Below are 15,921 nucleotides of genomic sequence, written 5' to 3' on the forward strand. Positions count from 1 at the left end.
TAATACGCTTTCTACCGTAATTATCCTTAAGAAAGATAAAATAGGCCATATTTTTTTATGTAATTAAAAATAAATTAAATTAAATTGAAAATGTCCAGATTTTGTTTACTTACACTTATAATTTTATTGGTTTATACACTTTCTGCCAGAATGAGTCTTAGGAAAGATAAAATAGGCAATAATATTTTTTTTTTTAGTAAAATTACTCTCATAGGAATTTTCGACCTTGAAGGCTGATTTCAGCGAATAAAGTCCTATTAAGTACTAGATTTTTTGTATTCATACAAAAGTTAAGAGTCTAGCGCAGATTTTAAAGTTACCCAAGAGCTATGGAATTGCCGGTTTAGATTTTTAATTTGAAGTTGAAAATTCAAGTTCAACTTGCTCGAACGCTATATTCCCAATTTGAGTCAAAACTTTCATAGCTTCCATTGATGTTATGAAGCTGATTATTTTGTGCATTAAAGTACAATTCATAAAGATTAGGTTACAAAAAAAAACCCCAAAAATGTTGCAAGAATTGAAAAAAAAAAATTTTTTTTCGATCAGGTTAAAAATTTCAAAAAATTCATAAAAAAATTCATAACTCGAAAACTACGAAAAATCGCGGAACATACATGGGGGTGATTCGGATACCTCTCAATGTGAGGCACCTAACTTTTTTTTTTGGACGTCACTATTCCGGCCTCCCTGTATACTATTATTACCCCAAAGCAAAACGCCGTATGTCATTAAACTGCAAATGTAACTATAGTCTGTCTTTTTTGAAGACGGAGTAAAATGACAGTTCATTGTTGAAAAGTGTTGCCCCCTTGAGAGCACTTAGCGATTGCATTCGATAAATGTTCTATCGACTATCTACTGAATATTGGTCACGCTTATGAAATAAATAGCCGAAACGATCCATGTACCCATTATTCATTCAATTACTGAGCTCAAGTTCATTTGAATTGTCAATTTTTGTAAGTTCAAACATACACTGTATTTAGAGCTACGTTTGTGAAAAATACTAAGAGGAGACATATTTTAAAGATTTTCATTTTATTTTTAAACCAACCAACAAACTATCAAAATAAGAGTAAAAAGGCAATAACGTTATTAGTAATCATCAGAACGTCATAACATTCACAATTCAGTAATTTTTTGTCAAAATTTTGTCTTTCACAATCCATCGTTAAAACTATCAACAACTACTACATAACTATATAAAATTTTATGAAAACTGGTAACCTCACAAATGTTATTTCACTCCGTTTTCAGAAAAGAGAGACTATAGTAAACCTAACGAAGCTAAGGATAGGTTTATGAAAAATATATAATATAGTAAAAAATTTAATATAAAAAGTCTCTCTTACGTATACTACATCTACAAGTAGACTACTTACAACTACTTTACAGTAAACTCGATTGGCAGTGTAACAATATTATTATTCTAAGTACAAATAAAGTAGGTAACTCAGTAAATTGCTTTAAGCTAATTTCCGCTCTGGGAAATATCAGGTTATTTTATGATCTAGGCAGTACGTCTCTTAAACACTTATTTCGATAACAACATAATAAGTTAATTAATGTAATCTCGCGTGTTAGGCGTTACACAGCGTTTCAAATATTATTATCAACAACCAATTTTTTTACTATTGTAAAGTGAGTAATTTTGAAAACTGTAAAGAACTATCTACATAAAATCACATTTACAGTGTCAATTATTTATATTTAGGGTTTGTACTGAGCAAAACAATCCCTAAATATAAAATTAAAACCTTTAAATAAGCTACAGTAACTCAACCCCATCGCGCTGCGATAGTGTAAAGCGATCTTAAAAGCTCCAGTGCTCTGGTATCCGCTGCAGTCTTTATGTCGGAGGATTGTGCCGCCGTGCGGGCCTCAGCTATCGGACTGTGGACACTAGCCGCAGGCGGTTTCGTCACGCTCGCGTCTACAGGCGATGTTCTTATTAGGAATTTCTTAGTTCCTCTACGGTTAGATAAAGTTTTTGGAGATTGCGTCGTCGAAGCAGTTTCAACTATAAATTCAGTCGGCTTTAAGTTTTCTGGCGTAGAAGGGTTTGACAATGAGTTTATGGCGTTCGGGTCAAAGGTTAAACTTTTTCCCCGTCTGTCGGTTGTCCTTGATTTTATTTCTTGGCGCTCAGTTACGTCGGATTTTGTAAAGGGCTCATTCGTTTTAACCGTTTCAATGTCAGCTTGAGTGGTAGGCGCATCGGTCACATCTTCTTTAATAATTTCGTCTACGTCTTTCTGCGAAACTGCCATCAAAGCTTCCAATAGTGCTTTCTTCGATGCTTCAGCTGTAGTATTGTGGTCATCATCACAAGTTTGAATTAAAAGGAGTATTAGTCTTCTTACAGTTTTAGATTTAGTTTTTTTCATAACGTTCATAAGTTTCTCGGTGGTTGTAGCGTTCATGCCTCCCATTATTTCTTTAGCTTTTTCGACTACCGTGTCTGTGATGGTGGTTATATCTTGGGCAGCTTCTGTGGATGTTGGGTCTCTGAGTAATTTCCCAATTCTGTCATCATTTCTGGTCCCTGGTGTGGTTAGTTCTACTGTGTCTGAGGAAGAGTAGCTCTGCTCGCTGGTTCTAGTGTATTCTGTTGCGGGTGTGGTTGCAGCGTTGTTGATCCATGAATTAGTTTGTCTGACTACGGGTTGAGATGATTGTTCGGGTCCCGATGGATTTAGATTGTCATTTAAAGTTATAGGGTCAATAACTGTGCTCTGCCAACTTTCAAAAGTACTTGGCCATTGGAACTGGTAAGTGGTCTTATCGCCCTCGGGTGACGTGAATGCATTACTAGAAAATGATGACACTGTTGTGAAAAACTCAGCATCATTTGTTTTGTCAGTTGTACTGGGTGGTATCGTCGTCTGTACAGGAGTTACATCAAAGTCAGAAAGTGTTGGTGCTTCCAATTCTTCTGAAGGTTTTCTTACCGTTGTTTTTGCATCATCAATATTAATTTGCTTGCCTTGACGTAAGTTATTACTTTGAGGAGTAACAAATGATTGACTATGCGCTCTTTGTAGTTCCTCTTCGTTTTCTAACTCAATACTGTCAGTTTCGGTGAAATAAACTGCTGTAGTCGCCGGCAAAGAAGTAGTAGTTAGTATTTTTTTACTTTCGAATATGTTGGCGTGAGTATTAGTCGCTGGCGGTGCCGTTACACCGGAAGCGTCGACTCCCCAGGCCGTAGGCAGATTTGTTACTTCTATATATTCACTTAAGGGTTTTGCGTCTACAGGGTTAACTTCTCTTCCATATGGGGAATTGTTGACTTGCGTGTTATTTTGGAATCCACCGTATTTTGGAATGTAGCTGTTCTCTGTAGTAGTAATATGGGAATCAGTAGTATTGTTAGCTAAAGTGTTTACATTCGCAGCTATGGTGTTTGTAAATGGCTGAGGGCTAGTTGCCGATTCGGGAGTCGAAGCAGATGTATAGGAAGCAGATATTCTTCCACAACAACGGAATGGACTCGAAGATGTAGTTAAACCAAAAGTGTTAGAAGCATCAGTTCTAAATGATTTTGGCGTCGTTGTTAGTTCTGCGGAAACGGTATTGTATTCAGTTGCAATATTCAATGCCTTTGGGTCTCTTAGGGAAACTAGAGCTGGTCTTATTTTATTATCATCGGAAAAACCTAGTATTTCGTCATCTTCCTCATTGACAGTTGTAGTAGGTTCTGTATTTGAGGGTTCTTCGGTGGTCGTGAGCATGTCACCAAACGATGGATGAGTGGGTCTAATGTCGGAGAGTACTTTTCTGAACTGAACGGGGTCTTGCAGATACGCAGACAGTGCATGAGTAAAAACCTGTGCCAACTCCCTTATTTGTGGAGAAGTGGCAAGAGGGTTTTGACTCTGTTGAACGGTTAAATCATCAGCTAATTCGTTGAAAGTTCCATTCGGGTCCAATTTAATATTTTCCAAAAGTTCCGGATTCTGCAAGCCTTGAGCAAATAAATTACTGTATTTATCGATAGTATGTCGACTAAAGAGGGCAAAAGGAGGAATCCCGTCTTCGTTCGTTTCGTATTCATCGAGGGCCGCTGTGGTTGTTTCAGTTTCTTGCGATGCCATTGTAGTAGATAAATTATCTAAAGCGGTTGCATAATAAATAGCTAAAGTGTGTAGAGTTTTTGGAGTCAACGAAGGCGGTACAACAAGGCCTGGCCTATTGGGTAAATCTCCGTAGAATTTTTCAGTAATGGTTGTCTGAGATGTCGTTTCCGTCGGACTGAATGCGTCTAAATTAAGTTTTCTCATCAATCTTTCTCTTCTTTCCTGATAAGAAGATTCAGTTGTTGGAAGGAATTGATTGGTATTCGCATACACGTCAAGTCTATCAGACGATGCTGTTCTCCTGTAGTAATTATTATCCGGCCTTGTAGTCTGAGGAATTTTAGTCACTGATTCGTAAGTATCTTTTGTTTCTATAGTGACTTTATTTCCTGGGCTGTTTTTATTGCCATAAAAATCGATTCGTTCAGTTGCCTCAATTACTTTTTCTGTAGTAGTAATAGCGGCAGTTTTATTTTTCTCTTTATCGAGGAAATCTTTCAACAGAGAAACACCAGGTCTTGTATATGGCTCACGTTTATCGTTCAGAGAGCTAGTGTAACTCTTGGTGTACGGTACCAAAGTAGGTCTTTTCGACGTTGATTCAATTGCGAGGTTTATATTTTTATCACGGATGTCATACAGAGTGGTGAGAGTAGGATTGCTTTTAGCTTTACTTAGTCTAGCTGTAAGATTCGGAGTGTAAACAGGGTAAGGTCTGTAATTTTTGTTGTTGTAATCTTGCAGGAATTGTCTGTTATTGTTATTTGCAAATGAAGCGCTCTCAGCTGCTACTTGCATTTCTCGGATGCTATTGTAGTCTCCGGCTGGCGAAGTGGGCCTATACGTAGAAGCTTCTGTGTAAGTTGGTAGTGTAGTTCGAGAAGGAACGTTGCCGAAATTATTTGCAATCAGTTGCACTAAGTTCTTACGCCTTTTTTCAAAAGCAGTTGAAGCTTGAGTCCTTTGAGTAGGGTTGAAGGTAGAGTCGGGTAATAGCGCTTGGAAACTTCGTGAAGTTGCTTTGGTGTTAACATTTTCTTGAATCCTTTGCCTATGCCTTAATAACTTTTCAGTAGTGCTTGGCACGTTTATAGGAGTTTTCTTTGTCTCCGGTCGGATATGAGTGTCTGAACTAAGCTGCTGCAAATCGGAGTTCTTAGACAAATTTTGGATAATTTTCTGACTTTTCTTCTGTTCGTTGGAATAGTATTCGGCACTGGACTCGTAGAGTGCAGGAGCGGAGGCGCAGTCCACCTTGAACCACCAGTCACAGATAAGGTGCGACTGGCTGAAGATGGTGCCATTAGGGCACAGGAACGATATTTTGCGGGACGTGTCGCAGATATGGAACACCTGGGAAAAACAATGGAAGTAGAAATTAGATGGTTTTATAAACATTTGAGGATTGCCATTTGAATTTCAAGAAACGCTTCGTGACTGCTGAGTAGTATACAATTAGTAATAAGAAATGGTGTACCTGGCAATCGGTCTCCAAGTCAGCATAGTATCCGGTAGGCACGTTCTTGCAGTTGAATCCTGTGTTGGGGATGTTAGGGAACGCCGGGAAATCTATGCCAGCTCTGCCGATTACACCTGAACATTTTAGGAACGGATGAGGAATTTTTCGAAAAAGTACTTCGTAATAATATATGCCTATAGAAGTCCAATCTATATCTGATTGAATTTATTGTAAATGTTACTATCTCGCACTAGTGCACCATTCAAGCGCTTCAAATATTCCAGAAAAAAATATCAAGATGAGAGACGTATTTCAAATTCAGTTTTCGGTTACGGTTACGGGGTACGGTTCTTTACATGGAGTATTCTCTAGTTTGAAAAACTTAAAACTTATATTGATATCCATGACTGTTATTTATGTTTTGTATATAGTCAAAATGAATAATTAATATTTAAAATTATCCAAAAATCATATAAAAATAGTGTTGATGTACCTTGGTGCTCAACAACGTCGAGATCTGGCTGGCTGTCGGCCGGGATGAGCCTCTTGACCAGTGCCTTGCCCTCGGTGTACGACTCGAAGCCAGCGGCACCCATCGCCTGCGCTAGTGCCTGCAGGCTCTCTGCGCTCGGCGTTGGCAAATACAAGTCCGAACGAGATGTATCCTACATAAAACATATTAAACATGCATGTAGCTAGAAATGTCACATAGTGCCATATGATTAGAAACGACAAAAGATTAAAATTATTTTATGGATGGAAGATTTTTGTCTTTTATTTACGTGCTAAAATTTTAACTCGAGATTTTTTTGTACAAGTAGTAATTTTGTTATAATGACGTCGTACTTCCATATGGAGCTTCCCTAAGGAAACGTACCTTTCTACGTTGCGCTGATCGCTGCGCTGTTTGGCGTGCACCATGGCAAGAACCTGAAAACAGATATATATATATATATATATATATATATATATATATATATATTTATATGTAAGGTGATTATATCACTATATTTGTATATATATACCTCACGGATGTTATATAAAAACAAAAATAAAACTATCTGTAAGTTGAATAAGTAATTCCATATTTACTTGATCCGACAGGTGAATCCTAAACAATGACCGTTCTTTCCGCTCATTTTACCGAAGTTAAGTCTTCAGAGTGTTAAGCTTTGATTCCTCATTGGTCAATACATTACGCGACAAGTGCGGTAAGAGGTCTGGTGCAGAATAAACTCGTTTATACTAGCGATGGGACGAGTTGTATTTTTTCAACTCGAATTGACGTGACTGCTAACTCGAGTTAACTCGACTCGGTGTCTGACAGAGCAACCACGAGTCGGGAGTAGAACTCGAACCGACGATTCACCGAGTTGGGCACGATCTGCCTGCCTGCCTTCGAGCGTACTCGAAGGTCGCCGAACCGACCGAGTGAGAACGAATAGCCGACGCGCTGTATGAATGAAATATCGACTCGGCGGGAACCGAAAGGAGCACGAGTTGACTCGTTGTGGGAATAACTCGACTCGCCCATCGCTCGCGACTCGAGCGTGCTCCGAAGGTCCACGCCGACGCGCTGTATGAATGAAGTATTCGGCTCGGCGGCGGGGCGGGTACCGAACAGAGTTAGCTCGAGTTCATGAAAAAGTAAGTCGAGTTGACTCCTTGTAGGAGTAACCCATAGTTTATATATGTACCGTCAGCCGACAAGAGCGGTTGTACCATGTCCGCCATTTTTTTCTCAGCAAGTGGTGTTCTCATAACAGGTAAGAACAAGTTATGTTTGGATGTTAAAAGTGACTGTTTTTTCTCCACTTGTGTGTTACTTATTAGTTTATCTAGTCAATTTCATTAATACTGTAGTAATTAGTCACTAATTTACGTACAAATTGAGGGGGCTGGCTACTGGAGACCTCGCTTTTTATATGAAATCCAACGCTCAGTCTCCAGGGGCTGACTTTTGGGTAAATCGTATATTTTTCAAACCATGATATAAAACCTATCGCACTCCTATTACAATAGCGTTGTAACACAAAATATGTGAAATTTAATATTATATCATTACTGAACGTAAAATTTGATTCTCTACACTTTAAAAAAACCGTCGTTAGAATATTGTAAGAAATAATCAAAATATATCCACTTAACTGAAAATGAGACACACTTTATGTGAGCTAGTTCTGGCCAAAATATACTTGTTGAAAAATATGAAATCATGTTTTCCATTTTATTTTTAAATATATTTGAGAAATTGCTTAAGTGTCTATAATAAACTATGACATACATAAGTTTAATGATTTTTTGCGGGAAGTGAGTAATTCGTTTTACATCGATCTGAGAAAGTCCACTTTTTGAGTTAATACACTATTGTATTAACAGGGCGATATCGTTAAAACCGTTACAATAAAATATTCAAATTTAACTTAACATTCCCTATACACTTTTGTGATAATAATAAAAATAAATGAAAATATTTTTTCAATAAGGCTGACCACACTGGGTTTTGCGGTATCAGTGTCCAGCCGTCCCTTATTATGTAGGTAGGTATGGGTAATATATTTATTATTTAATTATATTAACGAGGGTATTTTTAGTAAAAATTAAAAAAAACACCAAGACCGATACACTCGTATCCCCAAGAAAAATTGTCATCTAACATGGAAGCCATTCGAAATGGCATGCCGATTAGGCAGGCTAGCAGAGTAAGAAGTACAAATATTATTTTGTTGATTTCTTCATATAATTAAATGTAATAAATTATTGTTGATTTTGATCTCATTATTATTGATAAGTGTTAAGGCCGAGTACAAGATACACAGAGGCTGTTTATTGGATTTTAGAGGCTGATGATGATGATGCAATTTTTTTTTCTTTAAACCTAAATATAATATCAGTACAGAACTTTTTATTTATTACATTATTTATATTAAAACCATAATAAATGATTGATCGAACATTGTGGTACAGTTTTTTATCCGATATATTCTATACAAACAACGCGAACTCCTTATATACTTTTGCTGTTTTTGTTTTTTGACCTTTGCTTTTGTTTTCAACAAAAAAAGAATCATCGAAATCGGTTCACAAATATAGAGTACTCGCGTAACATTACACACACACACACACAAATACAGTCTAATTGAGGACCTCCTCCTTTTTGTAGATAGTTAAAAACTTCTAAATATACTACTGTAGTAAAATAATTAACAGTCACATATCAAAAATGTAAATATCAATAAAATACCTACAATACAATAATTACAAGATATCTTAGGGAGCTATTTATGTATATGTGTGTTATTTCGTGGTCTGTCGTTATTTCCTTAGCCGCACTATATATGTATATATACTTAATGAATTTTATAATTGTTATTGATACCAAGATTAACACAGAAAAATGTCAGGCTACAGGTCAAGTTAGTTTGCCTGTAGCTCAGTTGATAGGAACAACGCTACGGTACAGCGTTATCAAGTCCTGTCGAGTCGAAGAAAACAAATTTCTATATGTTCGATCTTTGTTTTTTGTTTATTTTTTTATGTAAGAAGGGGTTAAACGAACAGACGAGCCACTAGGTGGGTGGTGGTCATCGTGGATCATGGGCATTTACTCCCTTGGCGGAAGGCGCGATCGTAGAAACGAGACGCTGCCACCAGTTCGAAAAGTTCCTCAGAGCACTTCCCTTTATAAAGATGGTAGAACACACACAGAGAGCTAACGTCTCTCTGTAGGCTTAGGGCGCATTTATTCGACACTAATTTCATCGCGATCACCCCACGCGGCTACCGAGCGGAGACCGCGTCGCCGCCGCGCAGCGACCGCATACTTTAACTGTCATGGCAAAATACGCTCTATTAATTTACCTTTTACGTTTTAACTTAAATGAGCGTCTCAGTCACGCGGGCGAGGCTGACTTGAATTTAGTCTACGCGGCGGCCCGCGCGGCGACCGCGTTGTTTCATTCAGAGGAATTTAAATGTTGTTGTCTAGTAAATAGAATTTAGATTCGTCATTAATGTACATGAACGCGTGGTAATGGGCGGTCGCCACACGGCGGCCGCGCGAAAACTTTCACCTCGTGTAACTGGACGCTAAGGGACTCCATACCGTCTGCGAGTTTGGGATCATCGACAATACGAACAGTCTACGTTGGATGGAGTCAAGTGGATCAAGCTGGTATTTAGGAGCTCCAACCTAGAGATGCGAGTAATACTTCATATGGGGCCGTACTTGTGTTTTACACAACAAAACTGACCTGGTGAGAAATACTGCTTCGCTCTATTGAGCACTCCGAGCTTATTTGAAGCCTGTTTGGCTTTGCTCCCCAAATGACCCCGGAACTGGACTTCGTCCGTGATGTCGACACCAAGTATCCCAATACTCTTAGAGATGGTAATGGCAGCGTTCTAGAACTTCGGCGTTATTACAAATGGGGATTGTATTGATTTGTATTGATAATAGCTAATCATAAGAAACTTGTGGAATTATTTTACAAAAATATATGAATACCATCACAGTGATCCAAAATCGTGAAATTCAAAAAGTCGATAGGTAAAACGTCATGCTATTCAATAAAATAAATAAATGAAGTTTGTATGCTTTTTCCAAATTACATAACGTAAATCTGTACACTATCACTAAGATAAATCAAAAACTTGAAACGTGACCAACTGGAAAATAATTTAACTCAAAGTCTGTTTTGTTTTAATGACCTTGCACTTATTTAAGAGCTAGGCTCTTGCCAGTAGTTACCTTTTTGTTCAGCGCTGTAACTTTTAACCGCTGATGTGACACGACTCACGACATAAACTTTTTCAGTTATCTAACTTTTTATTTGTAATAAGGTCTTCTTGTTTTTTCTTTTTTTTTTAATAACGCACACACTCAACATGGCCCCGCACTAGGGATCCCTGTGTCGCAGGTGCCATGGACACACACATAGACAACCACAAATTACAACCAAACTCACGAGATAAATAAATGTAGGCCATACAAATATTTCTCCCGACCCGGGACTCGAACCTGGGACCTCTGCGTGGCAGTCCAGCATGGTAACCGTTCGGCCACGGAGGCAGTTAAATAATAATAAATTTGTCATAATAACCAAAAACAAACAATATTTGTTGCGGTTGTAATTTTAAGTAAAAATTGCAGTATATTAACTAGTTATAAAATGTAACGATAAGGTTAAAAATAATAAATTACCCCAATTACTTGCTGCGTACAACGGAATATATATCCATAGCGATTTACACAATACGAGTGCATACACCTTGTATGAGGGTCGTTTTCTTCTGAGCTGTGCACAGTGGCGGATTTGCCCTAAGGCCCAGTATACCTGTGCCAAGATTGGCTAATCGTGACAAAAAATTCACTGATGGTTACAAGAAATAACTCGAAGTACCTAAATATTCTAAAGGCTCAAGCATATTATGGCGGGCCGCACTGGACCGTATCGTAAACAATAATCTTCCTAAATCACTTTCGTACCTTTTATGTATAAAATATGGATATGTTACATATCTATAATGTAATGTATAATCACTACACTACCTCTGTCTGTCTGATCGCGATAACTCAAAAACTACTGAACGCATGCTGATACTGACTACATGGCCTTTTTGGGAGCGGCCAAGACTAAATCCGCCACTGGCAGTGCGTGGTGTTTTTGGAGTAATTGTTCAAATTTCGTTTCGTTGTTATTCATTTTATACTTTTACGTTGATTTTTTTTTGTTGTTGAATTTTTATTTGTTGTGTTGTTTTTTTGGTAACTTAATAACATAATAATTGAATCATTTTTGTTTTGTTTATTGTTTGTTCTTAAATTATTTTCTGTAAGTCGATTCTTTCGATAATTAAGCTTATTCAAAGGCAGGATGTTTATGGAAAAATAATTGAATATCATGTTGGTGGTCAATATTTAAAATAATATATTAATAATATATTAATATATAAATATTCAATTATTTTTTGTGAAATTCCTTCACAAGTTTTTTTTAATTATTAATACAAAGATGGAGCACTTAGAAAGAAATCCTTTGATCCGGCTGGATTTCATCTAACGACTCCTAGCAAACCTTGCCACTGCCTATGCCAACTAAGTCACTGAACGAACCAGCATACAATTTTTGCAGCACAACCTTTACAGCTAACAGGGGCTGACTAGACATTTCGCTTTAATAATTGTTATTAAGTTTATTGCATGTGTTTCACCACCATATTCAATTGTTTTTTGTGATATTACGATTCTCTGTTCGTTACAAATTATCTCGATAAGGTATTTAAATCGATCTCTTTTTTCATTCTAGATCTCTAGAAACTTCAAATCTCAAACGTCACGGGAATCATGCTATGTGAAATGAACTATAGTTATAGTTTCGTCTCGGTCTTCGTCTAATCTCTTTCATTTTAAATTAAAGCTACAGTTATATATTTATAAAATAAAATTGTTTTAAATGTAACGCACAATAGTAAGAAATTAATTTCACTTACACTTAGGTGCTTCTCTATTACATTACTTAATACCGCCCACGTCCTGTTCCGTAACAATACGAAGTAATGAACTCCGGGGGGTCGCTATTCTATGGAGGTGAAAGTACCAAAATATCATTGATGGATGAATTTGTCCAACAGATGGGCTACACTCGATAAGTCTTTGTTAATGGTCCATCGGCTGTCACTCGTCAATTGTAATCAACACACACAATGTACACTTGTGTTTCTAAATCTGCCGAAACTAGCTGTTAGAAACCACAGTGTTGACAATAAACACTACACGGGTCCTCTTTTAAAATTGTTTCGCAAAACTTGGAGCTCGACCAATTCGTGGTTAAATTTACAAGTAGGTATTTGGACTTCACAAGACAGGACCTGAAATTTTTGTATCGAATGATGGCAGCCTAATTTTTAAGTAAGTTATTTGTTTCAATGATCGTTATGAACCCATATACGTTTATTGAGCAATAAACGTATATGGGTATCTATGAAACTTTACATGTCTTGAGCTATACGAAAGCAATCGCTAGTTTATTATCACTTTGACATGTTACGTCACGTATGCGTGTTTACCGTTATTTATTTGTTCATTTGGTCACGGTTATCGTATTTGTAAGAAAAATACATTGACTCACGTAAGACATGAAAAATCTTTCGTGAATAATTAACTGATTTCGCTGCTCTCTCTTCGTTTCGTATAATTGATAATTTAATACATGAGATTCTAATTAAACTTTGAGAAACTGGTTTTGTGTGATCGCGGATTAATTGTAAAAAACAGCAATTTCATAACACATATTGTTATGGTTATGAACAGTAAAGTAAGCCTTGTGACTTAAAAAGAGACCTATGTTCAAATGTACGGCGTTTGAGCTAATACAGATAAAACCTCTGGATAATTACTGTCATAGTCAGTCTGTTGTGACTCGTTTACAGGCAAATGAAAACCGGAGGAATCACTATGCTGCGAGATCGTTAGGAACAAATTTCTTCTAAAATATATATGAACATTAATATTAAAAGAAATTAATGCCATCTTTTTTGGGCTTAAAAGCAACTGGCCAGCCTTTACATTAGTACCTAAATAATAGAGTTAATAAAATATGCTTAATACTTAAGAGTTTTTCATGCACCATTAGCATTCGCCGCTTTCCGATAGGCTATGGGCTCTCGCCGTGACAAGACGTGATCTGATATGTGCAATAATAAAATTAGTGCCCCGGGCCACCGGCCGATCGTTTAGGGCGTATGAAGCAGAGTCTGCCACGAGCATACTGAAATTAATAATGTTTGCGATGCAAAGATATAAGATATAACCTTAATTGAATCTCGTTGATTAGGTGTACTGTTAGTTATCTATGTGTTTAATAATAATAATAATAGTAATCATTTATTTCCAATCACAATGGAATTGATCTTATAATAGGTACATACAGAGGTTGAAATGACAACGTGTTTGACCATTGTGAGAGAGCGGAACCTGCACTAGGATACCCTGTGTTTAGAAGCTAAATTTATGCAAACTAGAGACATATGTGGCCGTTTTATTTAAATATCTAAATGATTAAATAAACATATCAATGGCTTATCCAAACTAACATTATAAATGCAAAAGTAACTCTGTTACGTTTTTTACGGCTAAACCTCTGAACCAATATTGATGAATTTTGGTATAGAGATAGATGGAACCTTGTTTCTCCAAAAGGACATAAGCTATTTTGACACAAAAATTAATCTTAAGGGTGGTGAAATAGGGGAAGAAATAAAACTATGAAAATTAGTATAGTATAATAGTAGGCTATTCGAAGTGCTTATCCTACGCTGTGCTATCTTAACGTTAAAAATCGAATTAATGTAAGTCATGAACATGGTTAAGTAAGCTCTTTACTGGTGAGACATTCCATCAATCAAAATAAGATTTAAAGTCTTAATTTTCCAATTAAATCACGAATTACTTAGAAAATTGGGGGACTTAAGCATAACGCACGTAAACGTGCGTCTGATAAAAAATATTATTTATTTATACTTGAGAATATTATATGCAGCCACGTAACGTACAGTGCTTCTATTGTCTCAATGTCCCTCAGCAATCATCGGATTTCCGAATGCACACGAATATTAATTTCCATGGCCATTAATTATTAGATTTATATAATAATTTGTGGAACGACGTACTTTATTGTTGAGCTTTATTTTGATTTCCGTGTGAACTGTATAGAGCTGTAAAACTAATTGCTCTATTTAATAACATTTACTCCATGCCGATAAGCAAGTTAACAAAAATATAAAGAAAAGGAAAAGGAACTGATTTATCTTTTTTACCATAATCTTGTAAAATATTCTTTACTGTACTGATTGAAACACCGCAAGCTACAAAAATACGTTTTTGGACTTTTTCAAAAATAACCATTGTTGTCTTAATTCAACGTATCGGCTTATTGTAAATACAAGCACACGCTGTAAATTATCCGTCGTGCCTGTGACTTTAGCGACTTTCCTCCCATTGGATAATAAATAAAAATGTAATAGTAGCTCTATATACTTCCAAGTAGACTGAAAGCGTCCGGTGTGTACCAAAGGCATTGAATAAAACCCGACAGCAGCCGAAACACGAAGTTTGCCGAGAGACATTGCGAAAATCGATGTACTGTACGTACTTCGAAGTACATATATGCGGTACCTAGGTACGTCCATTGTACTAGCATTGTACAAGGATTGTACAAAATGAAGAAATATATATGTAAGCAGCCGATGAATCGTCGTCGATGAACTGTGATTAGACAAATCGTGCTTCGAAATTATGTAATATATGAATGAAAATATCTTTATTTTAAAATAATTGCAGACACACTAGATGTCGTCTATGTTCGTCATTTTGCGGAATTAAACAGTTTTTACTTCACGAATGTCTAAATATCAAAATCAAATACTAGTGCCACCAGTACAGAACCCGAAAGTAATATTGTGAATAAGCAATTTCTTTTTATAAGTATACTACACAAAAGCAGCAATGTGTACGTACGTACTTACGGCTGCACCACAAGTCTTATGTAAATTTTTCACTTAATATTCTAAAAACTGTCAGCATCTTGGAACTGCAATTGAAATTCGCACAGATGTTATAGCGCTATGTAAGATATGATGATTCAACGTGGCGCAATTTTATATTAGCTCTTTATGTAACATGCTGCCAAGACTAGGAAGCGCTAAGAGTAATATTAATTTGTAATATCAATTGTAATATTATGCAGAAATTTGAAGTCGTATCTGTTTCATCGTTCATTGTTGTTTTTTATTAAACATATACTACAAAAGTTAAGGACCACTTTGACTAGGCTTTCACATAATTTAATGTAATAACGCCAATTTTGTACAGAATTATTTTTATTATTATTTATTCTACTAAAAGTAAAAATATAAGCTAAGTAGTTTTATAAATAGTATAAGTGATTATGTTTGACATTATTGTTACTGAATGTTGTGACTCGATACAAATTTAAAACAAAAATTTACAAATATGAAAAATAATATACTTTTTAATTTTCTTCCACATCTCTCGAGCAAATCATATAATTATTGTTGGTGAGCATCATTTGCCGGGTTAATTCTGCGGCCATTTATCCATTTACATCCTCAATAAGACGCTTATAAGTGCGAAACCGCAGACCGCGCACAAAACGACTTCAGTTCCTCTATTACTTGGGACTGCTGCGAATTATGCAATCGGTTACTCATTTCACTCGACATAACATTGATATAAAAAATCTATTTTAAATAGATAGAATATTTTCTATGTCCTGTTATTACTAAAATACAATATGAGACGACACACTACACGTGTAATGAATAGAGAATAATTAAAAATTTATAATTTCGAAACTAATT

The 15,921-nt window shown here is 36.3% G+C and overlaps 1 protein-coding gene across 1 annotated transcript in view; it reads right to left on the minus strand.

Annotated features, from left to right (window-relative positions):
• Positions 1–1,447: 1,447 nt before the first annotated feature.
• LOC113239365 (cell wall protein DAN4-like) overlaps positions 1,448–15,921 on the minus strand; it is a 67,303-nt gene continuing 52,829 nt past the window's right edge. Inside the window, exons 4-7 of the mRNA XM_026476343.1 lie at positions 6,419–6,471; positions 6,035–6,206; positions 5,560–5,675; positions 1,448–5,435 (exon numbers count right to left, since the gene is read on the minus strand). Of these exons, the coding sequence (XP_026332128.1) occupies positions 1,782–5,435; positions 5,560–5,675; positions 6,035–6,206; positions 6,419–6,471 (3,995 nt within the window). The 3' untranslated portion in view covers positions 1,448–1,781. The remainder of the gene's footprint in view (positions 5,436–5,559; positions 5,676–6,034; positions 6,207–6,418; positions 6,472–15,921) is intronic.

This window comes from Hyposmocoma kahamanoa, unplaced genomic scaffold, assembly GCF_003589595.1.
Source record: "Hyposmocoma kahamanoa isolate Upper Pololo Valley unplaced genomic scaffold, ASM358959v1 99879, whole genome shotgun sequence".
NCBI lineage: Eukaryota > Metazoa > Arthropoda > Insecta > Lepidoptera > Cosmopterigidae > Hyposmocoma > Hyposmocoma kahamanoa.